Source organism: Pelophylax lessonae, assembly GCF_965119305.1.
Source record: "Pelophylax lessonae genome assembly, chromosome: 1".
NCBI lineage: Eukaryota > Metazoa > Chordata > Amphibia > Anura > Ranidae > Pelophylax > Pelophylax lessonae.
Window position 1 is genome coordinate 86270885 of NC_138768.1, and position 16988 is coordinate 86287872.

At 47.1% G+C, this 16988-nt stretch overlaps 1 protein-coding gene across 1 annotated transcript in view; it reads right to left on the reverse strand.

Annotated features, from left to right (window-relative positions):
- OXCT1 (3-oxoacid CoA-transferase 1) overlaps window positions 1-4735 on the reverse strand; it is a 261457-nt gene extending 256722 nt beyond the window's left edge. The window contains exon 1 of the mRNA XM_082251643.1: window positions 4539-4735. Within this exon, the coding sequence (XP_082107769.1) occupies window positions 4539-4637 (99 nt within the window). The 5' untranslated portion in view covers window positions 4638-4735. The remainder of the gene's footprint in view (window positions 1-4538) is intronic.
- Between the last annotated feature and the right edge of the window lie 12253 nt (window positions 4736-16988).

Here is a 16988-nt window from a genome sequence, read left to right on the forward strand (position 1 = left end):
ACACACAAGCTCTGGCTGTACATCTTCCCAAAAAGTGAAAGTAAAAGTAAAAGTTCCCCATGTTTTGGCTTGTCCCCAGAAAAGGATCAGAAGGAAAATCTTACAAAGGGTACTCTAGTTTTGGTGATATGGGATCCCCAATGAATTCCCCTGATTTACAGAGAGTTCCTCTCACTTCCTGTTTGACTATGAGACAGGAAGTGAAGTTAAATCTCTGCAATGGGACACAAGATGGCGAGGGAAAAAACAACCCGGCCATACTCTATGAAAAAAAAAAAAAAAAAAAAAAAAATTGATTTGCCTGTAGTCCTACTTTAAGGGCTCGTTAACATCATTCACACAGGCACCACTGTAAAGATTACAGGTGTTTGCATACAGTCATCTCTATAGATTTATGTACGCTGGTGACCGCAGATCCGACTGTTTACATGTGTACAGTCTGTGTCCATAACTGTTCATCCGCAGATAATCGATGTAGGACTAGCTCCATGCAAACAGCAAGGAATAGCTGTGGGCAATGTCAGGCTTCCACTGCTTCCCGCCAGCAGCTAATCACAGGGAACGGTGCATAATCACAGCCGCCTCATTACAGAGTGAATGTGGCCTTCGGCAATACTTAACCCATTGAGAGAGAGAGAATCTTTTCTATTTTGGTTCCTCCCTCCTACAAAACTGGGGCAAAGGTTTCACTATTCTCTGCAAACTATGGTACCTTTGTGGGCCCCACTGCCTCCTGCTCACACCTACCCCAAGGTTTAGCACATATGCAGACTTACAAATATTAGTATGGGTGCGCACACGCAGGGGGATTTCTGCACATGCACACAGATGCAACACTGATCATATACAAGAAAGCTGGATCATTAGTGTGCATGAAGAGCAATGCCACAAATCTCTGCCAGGTCCCTAAATACTTGGCGCATCTACAACTTTTGAAGATCCCAGCATGGAAAGGGGGTGCAAGGGACTACTGCAGGGGTAAGATTTACACATTAACAGGTCTATTCTTTTCACCCCCTAGACAAAAGGTTTAGATACACTTCAAGGGTTAGTTTGCATGAGAGGTTGGGGGGCAGTAAAAGTCTGTGGCTGAGCCGCAGTCACCCAACTGCTAACCCCTTTAGCTGCAGAGGCATTGGCCAGGGGGGTGCACACATGTGGCAAGAATTATACCCGTCATTCAACCTCTGCAAGTGGTTGGGGTGTGCTAGTGTGGGGGATCAAGGAGTTAAATAAGGCCATGAGGAGGCACTACAATTCCTCCTCACTGCCTGTCAAATGCTCTCTGAAGAGTGATCTGAACGTGCATTGCTCTTCAGCTAGTGCAAACGACCCCTTATCAATGGACTTGAGAACACTCAACAGTTATAATGGGCTCAGGCATGTTTGGATTATACCTGCCAGGAAGCCATCACTCCAGGAAGCCAATCATAGAAAGCGTGTTTATGTGAAGCTTTGGGCTGGTGAAATCCCTCAATGTCTATGATTGGCGGTGTGCAGTGATGGCTTCCTGGCGGGTAGGATCAGAACATGCCTGAGCCAATCACTACTCACCAGCACCCTCGCAGCTCATTGAGAACTTCAAGCCGTCAGCCACAATGGCTCACAGTACTTGTAGGCCTCTATTCACATAAAACTTTAAATGAATGGTACGCTGTGTGGATGGAGCCCGGGGGGTTTTTATATTGTGATAGCGGGTGTGAGGATAGATTCCCCCACCCGCTGTCACTCTAAGGGTATAAAAATCGGTGAAGGGGAGAGCTGCATATCCTGGAAATGTTACTTTAAAATGGGTGTATAGCAGGTTTTCCAGGCCTGTGGCCTGATGTGGGTCTGCCATTGTTACCGGTTACCTCTCCAGCCCAGGTGAGCTGCGACCCTAGGTGTGAGAACTGAGACATCGACAACTCCGGCATCTTTGTTTTGTGGTTTATTGTAGATAAGGGGATGGGAGAAGGGCGGGATACTCCTTTAGGCTTTACTAGATACAATTTGGGACTTTATCCGGAAAAATGTCTGTTAGCGCTACCTTGATGCCAGCCAGCGCTCACTGACGCTTAGAACACACTAACTTGATAGAGGTGCTGAATCCTCGACTCTAGGTCCAAAAGACTCAGGACTGTGGAGCATAGAACTACTGACACCGCTGCAATGCAAAGTCTCTGACAACTCTCTCAAACCTGGCACTGACTGGAGGCAACTGAATTTCTGTATAGCTGCAACTCAACTGGTGCTCTGTACAATTCAGGGCCCAAACCGCAGACGCCCCCCCTTTACACTTCAAGCTCCAATGACTATGTACCCCGCTACTACTTCAGGGTCCTCAACCTAGGTACCCCCTTTACAGCTAGCTGACACCGGATCCCAGAACCTCTTTCAGAGTGGTCCCCTCTAACTTCAGGCAGACCCCCAGGAGCAACCCTCAGTACTCACGACCTGTGTAGACTTTCCTGGGACTGGACCCCTCTCGCTCCAGCTGGTTCTCGGCAGACCGGATCCCCTCAGCTCAGCACTCTCTGGATTCTCAGGCGACACCCCGAGACATCCACCTCAGACAGGAGGAGAAACAGCTGCACTCTCCCTCCTGGGACTCTGCTCCCGCCAAAGACACCGCGTCACGTACTTCCCCTAAACCTCTACCCACTCCCAGAATCCTTTGCAGCATATTCTGCCTTCTGGGGTAGCTACAAGCCTGGATATGTCCCCTGATTGGGTTTCCTCCACTGCCCTATCAGAAACCACGAATAAGGCCAGTGGAGACTCCCCGACACACTTGGAAACCAGGAGACACACTTGGAAACCATGACAACCTACCTAGCAAAAAGAAAGACGGCCCTGCTGTTAGGCAGACAAGGCCCACTATGCATTTACCTAGCACCTACCTGTAGGGTGCTACAGGTGGAACATGGAACCATTTACAAAAAGGTGAACTTATCTTTTAAAGCTACTCCATTATTCAAGCAGGTTTAATGCCACCCATATTTAGGGTGTAAGGGTCCACAGCCAGGGTTCTTCTCCTTACTGGCTCCTATCATATTTCAACAATCTGTCACTGGAAAGAATTAACAGTCCTACCAATCAGGTGCGTCTACTCTGCGCCATTTTCTGCTGGTTTCTGACCTATACCTTCTTATATCTGTATAGGCTACAAATTGCACCATTGTACGGTTATTGATGGGTCCAGCGGATACCTTGTTGTAGGGAACCCCTTGGATTCATGAAAAGATTGATCTCTGATTACAGATCTTTTTTCCCCCCCCATGCTGTTGCATTTTCTCAGCTAACTTTTGTTACCAACGCTAGCCCCTGCGTGGGCAAAACGGTCGCACGTTAGCCAATTGTTGAACTGAATAAAAAGATTATTGAAACGGAAAGAACTACCAGTCCCATCTGCCACCATAAAGCAAAAGTGAAGTGGGGTCACGGCACTTGAACTCCCATTGCCAAGTCATCCGGCTCCGAAAAAAAAAAAAAAAAAAAAAAAAAAAAAAAAGGGAAAAACTGCAGCTGGAGAACAGTCTGCAGGAGTTAAAAAGCATTGCACCTTCAATCCAGTAACGCTTGCAATGCTTAAAAAAAAAAAAAAAAAAAAAAAAAAAAAAACCACACACACACACACACACACACACACACACACACACACACATATTTAAATTTGTGTGTGCAAAAAGCAGAACACTTTTTCCCCTGAGATCCCTACCTATACAGGTGACCTTGTATGAGGACATGCTAATCCGAGACAATGGCAGTGAGCGCACCGTGCTCGTGACAGAAAGGTGACAAGCAGTGCCATGTGACACCCTCCTGTCATTGGTAGGAGACGTTCTCTACAACAACTTTCTCCCGACGGTGACCAGGCCACCGACCACTCTGACATCAAGGTCACTGCCACTCCTATGCAAAGTTTATTACTGTCGTGATGCATGCATGCTGCACTACACAAAGTCATTGGTCTTACTGCACACTATACAAAGTCATCACACACACACACTGCACTATACAAAGTCTACACACACTATACAAAGTGTACACACACATTGCACTATACAAAGTCATTGGTCTTACTGCACACGTCACACTATAGAAAGTCATCACACAAACACACACTGCACTATACAAAGTGTGCACACACACACTGCACTATACAAAGTGTGCACACACACACTGCACTATACAAAGTGTGCACACACACACACTGCACTATACAAAGTCATTGGTCTGACTGCACACGTCACACTATACAAAGTCATCACACACACATTGCACTATACAAAGTCATGAAACAAAAACAAACACACGTTACACACTTTACAAAGTCATGATATACACTTTACAAAGTCACGATATGTAATATAAACATACACACACACACAAAGTCATGCTATACACACACAACCAGATTGCTCAGATCTCATGCACCCACTTCAACCAGCACAGTAGTGAATGTGCAGACTGGAGCTCACCAAGCAGCAAAAAGCTGTGCCAAGAAAAGTGGTAAACATTGTGCAGGCAGGGGGTGGCCATGACAGCTGGCATACCTTGGTATGTACAGTCCAGGCAGAGCTGACACTCCTGTCCCATGTGCTGTGCAGGCTCAGGCCTCTTCTCAGGACAGGCAGATATTTGCAGACAGACATAGTGACACACAGCTGCAGATTCCCCCTAGCAGCAGAGTCAGATGAATAGAGGCCCTGATCACTCTAAGTAAGAAGGGGAAGGGCTCACTAATGACGTAGGGGAGGGCTGGAGGCTCCCAGCTGCCTCTTATAGTTCCCTTGCAGGGAGGTGTGTGCTGGGGGAGGGATAGAGCATTTCATTATCACACCTTATCACAGCTTTATATTCCTCTTATCACACAGCTTCTGTCTGCTCCAGGCAGGTCTCTGTGCCCTGGAAATTGTATTTTAATCATTATGTAATGTGGAAATAAAATGTCACATTAAAGTGACACTAAACACTATCCTTCTTCCCCATATATAATCCATGCACATGCACCACTTTAGAGTGGAAGTGAAGTTCTGCTGTAAGATCCAGCTAGCATGTAGCTTTCTATGGGATGGCAGGCAGTAATTAATATCCATATGCACATATCCAAATAAGAAACAGAAGCAAATAAATACAACCAGACATTGACTTGGAATAAGTAAGGCCGCGGTCGTTTATTATTGGTTTTAAAATAATACGACTTTAATAATAAAATTAACCATAAAAGCCAGTTCACACTACCATGACCAGAAAGTCGCCCCATGAAGGAGCGACTTTTTTGCGTGACTTTAGCGTGACTTTAGCGCAACTTTAGCGCGACTTTGAAGAGACTTAAATAATAGGCGACTTTGTGGAGAATGCCTGGGTAATCTTTTTCTTCTTCCTGGAAAGTCTGATCACAGTCGCTTGAAAATAGATAAGGATATGACTGAAGCCTCGTACACACGCAACGAATTTCCTCCGACTGGTTGTCCGTCTTTTGTCCAGAGTGGTGTCTGTTGGTTGGAATGTGCTCTAGGCTGCACACGAATTTTCCCGTACGACAGAATTCTATTTTAGAAGTGATGTCATGTGTTGGATTGCTTTCTATGTGTTCTTTCATCTCTGATCATGCCCAGTCTTGCTCATAAGATTTTTCCCCGTCTAAATCTATACTAATGATACGAAAATCGGACGTGTGTTGACGGACGACAAAAATTATATAGCCTGCACACCAGAATTTTTTCGGCCGAAAAGTCGTAGTCGGTCGTCGGAAGCATCATACTAACAAGCCGAAAATCAGCAGATCGGTCGTCGGACGAAATTTCCCGGCCGAATTTCTTATCGTGTGTACGGGGCTTTAGAAGCGATTCCCATTGAAGTCTATGTGCACAAGTCGGATAGCGGTCGCCTTCAAGAAGTACAGGAACCTTTTCTGAAGTCGGAGCGACTTCAGTAGTGCATATTAAGACGGCTCTCATTCATTTACGTTGAATTTGTAATGACAAGCGACTTGGGGCGACTTGAGGTCGCACAAGTTGCATCCCAAGTCGAAGTAGTGTGAACCGGGTCTAACACTAAGTGCCGGTTCACACTATAGCGTGTGCGGTGATCGCATGTAATATCGGAGCACACTGCGATCGGATGTGCAGTGCGAATTCAGCCATACACTTTATATGGCTAAATTCGCACTGCACCCGCACAAAAGTCGCACAGGACCCTTTTTTTGAGCCGCATCAGGATCGGATCGCACAGTGGTCCACACTTGTGCGATCCAATCCTGTGCGAACTGTCAGATCGCACTGCGATATGCGATCAAACTGGGGGTGTCGTTAACATTTAATTGACACCCCCTGCGTATCGCATATGGCAGTGTGAACTGGCAGATGTGCGTTTGCGATGCGGGAATAGGCTGCGAATGCGCAGCCTTCCCGAATCGCACAAGTGTGAACCGGCACTCAAACAACCTAGTCATTACGGCTCAGGTTGCATAAATAACAAATTAATCCAAAATATTTTTCCAACGTTACATAAACAAATTCAACAACTATACACTCCTCACAAACGTTGGTGCCCCTATGCTAAAAGCAAATAGGTGACACGACTACATAATAATTTGGCCGTGACAAACAAGGGGAGGGAAGGAGGAGAACACCACAGCTCTGTTTCTGAGGCGAATGAAATCCTCTGCTGATGCGCCCCTTAAATATCCTAAAAGGGGGCTCTTGGCGGGCTATTTAGGTGGGATAAAAGAGCGGGAAGAGCCACTTGACCCTCAAGGACAAGGTCAAATAGCCACTTTTCCCTGGAGACGGGGAGATTTGAGCAGGAATTTTGAGCGGGAAGGGAAGGGCAGATGACCTTTCAAGGAAAAGGTCAATAATCCTCACCTCAGAGTCAGATAACCTAATCTATTATAGATAAATTACTGTCTTAAACAAATTAAACATATTCCTACCGCCAACCCATAAGAAAAGGGGTGCAATACTGCTCCCCTTTTCTTTTATTCTCTGCAATAACCACTTGCTTAAAGTGGAAGTAAACCTCCATCTCTGACTTGTACCTCTAGGTAAGTCTATAACTATGTATGCTTACCATACCTATAGGTAGTGTAAATATCTCTGATACCTGCACCATTAAGCCCCGTACACACGTACCGATCGTCGGCCGAAAGATCGGCCGTCTTTTGTCCAGGGCTGTCGTGTCTGTTGAAAACTGCAAAAGACTGCACACGAATTTTGTCGGCCAACAACAGCCGACTGCAGAAGTGATGTCATGTGATGGTTAACTTTCCCTGTGTTTTTTCTTTTCTGAGCATGCCCAGTCTTGCAAATCTGCTGATTGTCGGCCGAATTCTGTACTGACTGACGCACAATCGGCCGTTCTGTTGTCGGCCTACAAAAATTTTAATGCCTGCAGGACAGATTCTGTTCGGCCGAAAATGCGCTGTCGGCTGTCGGAAGCATCATACTAACAAGCCTACAATCGGCCAATCGTTCGGCGGCCGAATATTTACGGCCGACAATCGCTACGTGTGTACGGGGCTTTAGGAGATATTTACTCTACATGCAGTCAGTGACATCACCAGTGCATGCACTCCAAAGGAATGACCACCCGGGCCGTTCCTACAGAGCCCTGTGCCTCAAGCAGCGGCTCCGGCCAGTCACACAGCCAGAGTCCGCAAACCTGGAAGGAAGAGCGGAAGAAGATGGAAACCCTGCCAGCGGTGATAGTGCAGCGCTGGAGGGCTTTGTTTTCAGGTAAGTTCCAAATAATGTGCTAGTATGCAAGGCAAGTTTCTAACCTCTTCACGCCGACGAAACACAAATATGCGATCACGGGTTCAGGAGGTTGTACCGGGGTAATGCCTGCAGCTAGCAGCATCACCCCGCTACTGTTTTTTAGAGCCGGCGGTCGGCTTTCTTGTAATGACAACCAATCCAGCCCAGCAGCCACTCGATTGTCATTACAAGGAGCAGGATGAGGATGGAACATCCCCCCCCCCCCCTTCCAGCCACCTTCTGCAGCTCTCCCGGGTCTCCTGTCCCACTCGGAGACCGGAGTGACCAGCCGGTACGTCCGCCAGCTGGCCAAGGACCCAAGCGAAGCCGGATTTGACTCTGACAGAGGAGGGATTTGGGGTCTTTTAGACACCCAGATCCCTCCACAAAGATTACCTGTCACTGCCAATTCCTGTCACAAGGGATGTTTACATCCCTTGTGACAGCAATAAAAATGATAAAAAAATAAAATGAATTTAAATACACAGTGTAAAAATAAAAAAATAAAATTCAGAAAAAAACAATGAAAGTGCCCCGTCCCTTCGTGCTCACGCACATAAGCAAATCGCGCCCGCATATGTACACGCCATTTTAATCTCTAGGGTCTCTGCTAAAAAAAATATATATATATATATATTATTTGGGGGGTTCTAAGTAATTTTCTTGCAGAAAATATTGATTTTTAACGTGTAAGCAATAAATGTCAGAAAAAGGCTTAGGCTCCAAGAGGTTAAGTTGACTGAACTGTCTCACAGGTGCCTGTTTACCCTCGGATCCCGACAGGACATAATGCATACCTCCCAACTTTTTTAAATGGGAATGAGGGACACCTATTAGCAAATGTATGTAGGTAAAGGACACACCCCCCTTAAGGAGAATTATAAAAAATAAATATATTAGTTAAACTCACAAGTGCTTTTTTATTACCACCACTATTCCTTTATACTGGCTTTTTTTTTTTTTTTTTTACAAATGAGGCAATTTAGAATTAGGATGAAAGGTTTAGCACTGTGAGACACTTTTTGAAAGATAAATAGTACATTTTATATACAACTATATAGATCAGACCAAAATGAGGGACAAATGAGGAAAGAGGGACAGAGTTCCAAACCAGGGACAGTCCCTCAAAATTAGGGACAGTTGGGAGGTATGCATAGTGGCCCATTCAGGAAAGGGCTGAATTTCAAGACCTAGACACACAGACTAAGGCTGGCCATACACTATGCAATTTTCTTGTTCAACTTTCCTTTAGATTTACCAAAACCATGTAATATAGGGTCAAACCTAAACACTTTCAATTTGTATGCAGTCAGGCAGGCCCTTGCACTACATAGTTTAAGGTAAATCTAAAGGAAATTGAATAAGAAAATTGTATAGTGTATGGCCAGCCTTAGAGCAAGAAACCATACAGATACAGATTTTTAAAACATATCTACATTTCAAAGTGAAAACGGATATATATATATATATATATATATATATATATATATATATATATATATATATATATACAGTACTGCTCAAAAAAAAGGAACAATTTTTATCAGAGTATTGCATCAAGACAAACGCCTAGGATATTGATCCGGTCAGTTAAGTAGCAGAGGGGGTTGTTTTTTTGAATCAAAGTCAAAGTTTATTAAACCAAAAAAAAAAAATTGTACAGCAAATATAAAAAACACAGGTGATAAATGCAGTACTGTCGACCATATCTGAGTAGCATAGACATAAACAACAAAAGAAACCCCCCCCCCCCCCAAACAGATTCCCATAAAAAAAAAAAAAAAAACTGCCACGGGGACCCCCACCCGGGCCACAAGGGCCCATCCAAGCCTCACCATGTGATTTAACACCCAGCCAGTGCACACTGTGGAGCGAAGCACAACCTCATCTACACGATATGAAGAGTGGACTCCTAGGTAGCACATGTCAGCGACGACTGTAGCCATCTATCCCAAATTTTATTGTACTTAGCAGGACACCCCCTACCAACATAAATCAGCTTCTTATATGGGAGGGTAGCATTGATGTCAGCAATCCACGCGGCCAGGGTAGGAGGCGAGGACTGCATCCAGCTGCGAGCTATCAGCTTACGGGCACTAAACAACGTTTCGTGAATAAACTTCAAAGAATTTTTGTCAACTTCTAAATCTGGGAACAAACCTAGTAGGCATTGCCTAGGATCCAAAGAGACCGGGGAGCCCATTTGGTCATGTAGGAACTGAACAATTTGTTGCCAGAAACCATTAATACGAGGGCATTGCCAAATTAAATGCTCAAATGTCCCGGGAGACAGGAGGCATTTGGGGCAATCAGGGGAACGGGAAGGATCAAATTTCGCCATCCTGACAGGTGTAAGATAGCATCTATGTAAAATATAAGTTTGTGTCAACCTGTCAGACATCTTGGGAGACACCAATTTACCCACCTCCAGCACCTCACTCCAATCATCATCATCCATGTCACCAGCACAGTCTACCCAGGGGGCCTTAAGAGCATAGGCCAACTGCGTCGACGAGGGGTTAAGAAGCATATCATAAAACATAGAGATCAGTTGCCGTGGGTTGTCCCCCTTCGCGACCAGCAGAACATCCAAAGGCTGCAAATGGGGACAAGCATCACCAAACTGTGCAGAGAAGGCGTGGCGCAACTGAAGAAATCGGAAAAACATAGAATTCGGTAAATGGAACTCAGCCTTCAGCCTGTCAAACGATTTGAGGCGACCATCGTGGAGCACATGGGACAAGAGATAAATGCCATGTTGTATCCATATCCTCGGGTCAGGGATCAGCAACAGCTCCCTTAGATGCCTGTTGAACCACAGGGGTGTATCGTCATGGAATAGGGGGCACCCCAATTTCACCACTGCCAGATCCCAAATCCGTTTGGCATGAAACTGAAAGGTATGCCTACCGGAACCCCCCGGCGTTCCCCCAAGACCTCTGAGGATATCACAGAAGGGGTGTGGGAAATGGCCAGGGGATTGCGCACAGACAAGAGATTCAAAGCGTAGCCTGTCAAGTTTGTCAAAATAGAAAAAATGAGAGAGTTGTGCAGCAACATAGTACAAGCCGAGGTCGGGGACTGCCAGGCCTCCCAGTCTAGTTGGGCACTTCAGCGCCCTCCAAGACAACTTATGTCTGGACGAACCCCATATGAAAGACTTAAGAACAGATTCCAAAACCCGAAAATATTTCAATTGAATATAAACCGGCGAGTGCCAGAGAATATATAGAATCTTGGGCAACAACACCATTTTCACTAAACCTATACGACCCATGACACCCAAGGGCAGTTTAGACCAGGTCTGCGTCTTACTTTTGGTCAAGGAGATCAGGGGTTCAACATTCAGAGGGACATAATCCGAAAGGTCACGAGACACCTGAATTCCCAGGTACTTGAGCGAACTAACCCTCTGCAAGGGCAATGATGCCTGTTCCAGTGGGGGTGGAAAGAGATCAATAGGCAATATCTGGGATTTATCCCAGTTGATTTTCAAACCCGAGAAGGTCCCAAAGTCCTCGATAAGGCGGAGGGCAGTAGTCAGGGAGGATCCAGAATCAGCCAAGTACAGGACCATGTCATCAGCATACAGCCCGACCTTCTCCTCCAGAGCACCTGAACTCAAGCCAGTGACACCAGGGTGGTCCCGCAAGGCCATAGCAAGTGGTTCAACAGCCAAGGCGTATAGAAGGGGAGAGATGGGGCACCCCTGACGCGTCCCCCTCGAAAGGGGGAAAGCAGCAGAGGTCCATCCATTCACCACCACCCGCGCTCTCGGGGAAGTATAAAGTATGGAAAGCCACTTAACAAAATTAGGGCCGAAGCCAAAACAACGTAGACATTGCCAGAGGTATGGCCATTCCACCGAATCAAACGCCTTGGCTGCATCTAGCGATACTATCACCCTGGTGCCAACTTGCGAATGGGATGCCTGGATGTTCATATGCAAACGCCTGGTGTTAAACGCAGTATTCTTCGCAGGCATAAACCCTGTTTGATCTGCGTGAACAAGCGAAAGGATCACTTTGTTCAGACGCAGAGCCAATACTTTTGCTAAAATCTTGACATCTATTTGTAACAAGGAGATCGGTCTGTACGAGCCCGGCTGATGAGGATCCTTACCTGGTTTAGGAATAAGCACAATAAGTGCTTCTGTCATAGAGTCCGGGAGAGCACTCGCCTCAAAGGCCGCCTGATATACTTCGAGAAGCCTAGGGACCAAGACCTCAGAGAAGGTTTGGTAGAATTTCACCGGCAGGCCATCTGATCCAGGGGCCTTAGAGCGTGCAAAAAGGGAAATTGCAGTAGCTATGTCCGTTTCCGTAATGGGAGCCTCAAGAGTTTTAATTTGTTCATCAGTCAGTGTAGGAAAAGAAAACTGATCAAGAAACGTTCGGAGCTCCAAATCAGAATACGTCACCCTAGTCTTGTAGACGTCCGAAAATAACGCGACAAACTCCTCCGCCACTGCCGCCGGTTCCGACACCAAATCCCCCGAAGGGGAAAGGAGTGAAACCACGACAGGGGGTCGGGAGTCAAGATGTGCAAGATATGCTAGTAATCTACCCGGGCGTTCCCCATGTTCAAAAAACCGCTGCTTCGCAAAAAACATACGACGCTTGGCCCGCTCATAACATAACTGGTCAGTGACTCGAGTCTGCAATCTAACATCAGCCAAGCCAGCAGGGGAGGGGGCCCCCACATAGTCAGCCTCCAACTCGCTAAGCCGAGTCAGGGCCTGAGCATAGGAAGCTTCGGCCCCCCGCTTATGCCTGTTAACATGCTCGCTAAGCAACCGCCTAGCGTGTGCTTTAAACATATCCCAGACATGCACTGGAGAGGCCGAGCCCGCGTTGGAGGCAAAGTAGAACTGCCACTCACCCGCCAGCTTGGCAATACTCGTCAAAATAGTCAGCCAGAAGGGGTTAAGCTTCCAAATCACTACGGGGGGTACTACCGTCCTACGGAGAGTAACACAATACGGGGCATGATCAGATAATATGCGCGGGCAGAAAAATGCACCCTGCAGCCTGGGAAGGAGATGACGGGAAACCAGAATGAGATCAATGCGGGACATGGATGAGTGAGTAGACGAAAAACATGAATATGCCTTGCGGGCAGGGTAAAGGTGCCTCCAAGTGTCTACTAGTGCAAAATCTGACAACATACGAGCAAAACGGGTATCATGAAGGGGAAGAGGGTCACTCCCGGGTTGCCCAAGCCTATCTAGGCCCGGATTTAGCACAGCATTAAAATCCCCAAGCCATACGGCCGGAACAGTCGGGTGTCGAGACATGAAGGAAAACCCCTCTGTGAGGACACCTGAGCAATAGGGGGGCGGGATGTACCATGCCAGAAGCAACACAGGTGAATTATCAACAACAGCCCGTAAGAAGACATATCGGCCCTGAGGGTCCAGCTCAACCTCATGAGCGGCGAACTGAACCGACTTGGCCACCAATACCGAGACCCCCCTGGAAAAGGTGGTGTGGGTAGAGTGAAACGCCCAGCCGATCCATGGGCGCCGTAGCGCGCGTTGCATGGATCCAGCAGCGTGAGTCTCGACTAGTATAATCACGTCAGCGTGCTGACGTTTCAGGTAGGAAAAAACAGCCGTACGCTTCACTCTATCCCCAAGACCTCTGACGTTCCATGTCAAAAAGGTTAAAGATGACATTGAAAAAATAAAAAACCTGTGACAGCAGACCCTACCAGCAGCAGGGGGGAGCCCCCCAAGCTAGCAAGGTGGACATGGCACGGTACGCACTGGCAGCATAGGAGGCCCCGAAGGGCAAGGTTAGACAAGAGGCACAGAAAAACAGAATGTGGGGACCCCATGGCAGCAAAAAAACAGAAAAAACAGAAACCCCTAACCCACCCGGCTCTGCACCACCCCCAACATGTGCGAGCATAATCCCCAAACAGAACAGACAAAGAAAAAACAGCATATAAGTCATTTCGCCGGCGTCCCACCTGAGCCCCACGACAGGGGACAGGTGAGGACCGGGGCACTTTACTTAAGGCATTTCCAAATTCACACGGATAGCTTGCAAAAATAAAAAAATCAGTCAGGAGTAAAAATAAGAAAAACATAAAAAATCCAACAGCAGTAATCAGGGGCGAAAGTCTCACTGAGTAACGTGGAGAGAGAACAAATCCCATTCCAAAAGGAACAGGATCGCACAGTAGGTCCATTAGAGCCAAACAATGCTACCCAAAAAACAGTAATAACGGTAACAAAAAAAAATTGTACAGTTCCCATAATGCGAGGGAGGGAAAAAAGAAAAAAAAGTTTCCCCTCCAAACAGTATGAACGGTCTCCGGGCACGAGACAGAAAGACAAACCAGGGTACCAGAGAGTCCAAAAAAAAAAAAAAAGGGGGGGGGATAAAGAAACAAAATTAGGGGGAAGCACAAAAGGACAGGCCGACCAGGCATCAGGCACATCCATCCGGAATCCCTCGGCGCTTCAGCAGGAGCTTCAAAAAGGAAGGAAACAGTCCAAGACCGTCAGCAGGGGAAGTGAGGGGCTTCAGGCAGGGGCCACATTACGCCGGTCTAACCAGTCCATGGCCAAGGCAGGGTCCTCAAAGAATTGAACTCGGTCATCCACTTCCACCCGAAGGCGAGCTGGATATAACATGGCATATTTTAAATGTAGAGCTCTCATGCGGCGCTTCACCTCCAGGAACCGAGCCCGTCGGCGCTGAACCTCCCCAGAGAAATCCGGAAACACAGCGACATGGCCCTGCTGGAAGGGAATGTTCCCCTTGTCTCTGGAGAGGCGAAGAATCTTGTCCCTATCCCGAAAGTTGAGGAACTTGGCAATAAGTGTGCGGGCCGGGGCACCAGGGGGAGGGGGACGTGCAGGGATGCGGTGGGCCCTCTCCACCGCAAACATCACCGAGAAAGAGTCACGTCCATAGCACTGCACAAGGAGATCCTCCAGGAATCCAGCCGAATCAGTACCTTCAGCACGCTCAGGCAGGCCAATAAACCGAAGGTTGCACCTTCGCAACCGGTTCTCCATGTCATCCTGCTTAGAATTGAGCTGCTGAAGTTGCCGTGTGATGTCCTCGGCGGAGTGCTGCAGGGGATGCAGGATATCTTCAGCCGCACTGATCCGTGTCTCAGCCTCAGTGACCCGGTCTCTCAGCGTGGACATATCCTGCCTGATCAACGAGATGTCGATCTTGACCTCCTCGATCTTGGAGGTAAGGGTACTTTGACATAGGGAGATGGCCTCTAGCACCCTGGACGTCTCCTCCGTCGTAGGCTTTGGCGGGGTGGAGGAGCCGGCGCCATCTTGGGCCGGCGAGGCCGGATCCTGCCGGCGAAACTTCTCAAGCTGGGAACCGGCCGTCGTGCCTCTCTTAGGCGGAGACATAGTACCCGGAGGATCAGGAGAAGACGGGGAACGAGAAAAGGTGAGTAAAGTCCAGGATATCGGGTCAGGATGAGTATAGCGGAGACCGGGTAGACGGAGCTCTCACCACATGCGACTTATCCCATCACGTTCCAGGCCACGCCCCAGCAGAGGGGGTTGTTAATCAGTTTCAGCTAGATGGGAAAAAATGAGACAACCTCCAAAACAGGAATGGTTTTACAGGTGGAGGCCACTGACATTTTGTTTTTCCCTACTGATCTTTCCTGACTGTTTTTCACCAGTTTTGCATTTGCCTAGGGTCAGTGTCACTACTGGTAGTATGAGGCGATACCTGAACCCAATAGAGGTTGTACAGGCAGCCCAACTCCTCCACGATGGCACATCAATACATGCCATTGCCAGAAGGTTTGCTGTGTCTCCCAGCACAGTCTAAAGAGCAGGGAGGAGATTACAGGAGACGGGCAGTTATTCTAGGAGAGCTGGACAGGGCCTCAGAAGGTCCTTAACCCATCAGCAGGACCGGTATCTGCTCCTTTGTGCAAGGAACAAGATGAGCACTGCCAGAGCCCTACAAAAAATCCTCCAGCAGGCCACTGGTGTGAATATCTCTGACCAAACAATCAGAAACAGACTTCATGAGGGTGGCCTGAGGGCCAAATGTCCTCTAGTGGGCCCTGTGCTCACTGCCGGCACCATGGCGTTTGATTGGCATTTGCCATTGAATAGAAGAATTGGCAGGTCCGCCACTGGCGCCCTGTGCTATTCACAGATGAGAGCAGATTCACCATGAGCACATGAGACAGGCGTGAAAGGGTCTGGAGAAGCCGTGGAGAACATTATACTGCCTGTAATATCGTTCAGCATGACAGGTTTGGTGGTGGGTCAGTGATGGGCTGGGGAGGCATATCCATGGAGGGACACAGACCTCTACAGGCTAGACAACGGCTGCCATTAGGTATCGGGATGAAATCTTGGACCCATTGTCAGACCCTACACTGGGGCAGTGAGTCCTGGGTTCCTCCTGGTGCATGACAATGCCCGGCCTTATGTGGTGAGAGTATGCAGCCAATTACTGGAGAATGAAGGAATTGATACCATTGAATGGCCCCCACATTTGCATGACCTAAATCCAATAGAGCACCTCTAAGACATTTTGTTTTGGTCTATCTGACGGAGCCAGGTTGCACCTTAGTCTGCTCAGGAGCCCAGTGGTGGCCTGGTCCAGATCTGGGAGGAAATACCCTAGACAACATCTATCGTCTCATTAGGAGCATGCCTCAACATTGTCAGGCATGCATATAAGCAAGTGAAGGCCATACCAACTACTGAGTACCATTTTGAGTTGCTGCAATGAAATTTCAGCAAAATGGACTAGTCTGCTGCATAATTTTTTCACTTTAATTTTCGGGGTGTCTTTGAATTCAGCCCTCTGTAGGTTGACAATTTTCATTTCCATCAAGTGATGTGGTATCCTTTCCTTCCTAACACATTACCCAGTCCATATCAGTATAGATATGCAGCGTGATACTTCTCCAAATTGAGATCTGATGTGTTTTCAAAGTGTTCCTTTATTTTTCTGAGCAGTGTGTATATGTATGTGTGTGATATAGATATATATATATATATATATATATATATATATATATATATATATATATATATATATATATATATATATATATATATATATGTGTATATATACAGTACAGTATATATATATAGTTATATATGTAGCACCCTCCTAGTTAGGTGCTAGTGGGAGAGTATAGTTTTGAGCTCTGTCTGCTTACCAGAGGGGCTGCAGGTAAATCTATATTGTTCCCTGCCTACCAGAGAGCAGGATCTGTTAGTGAGGT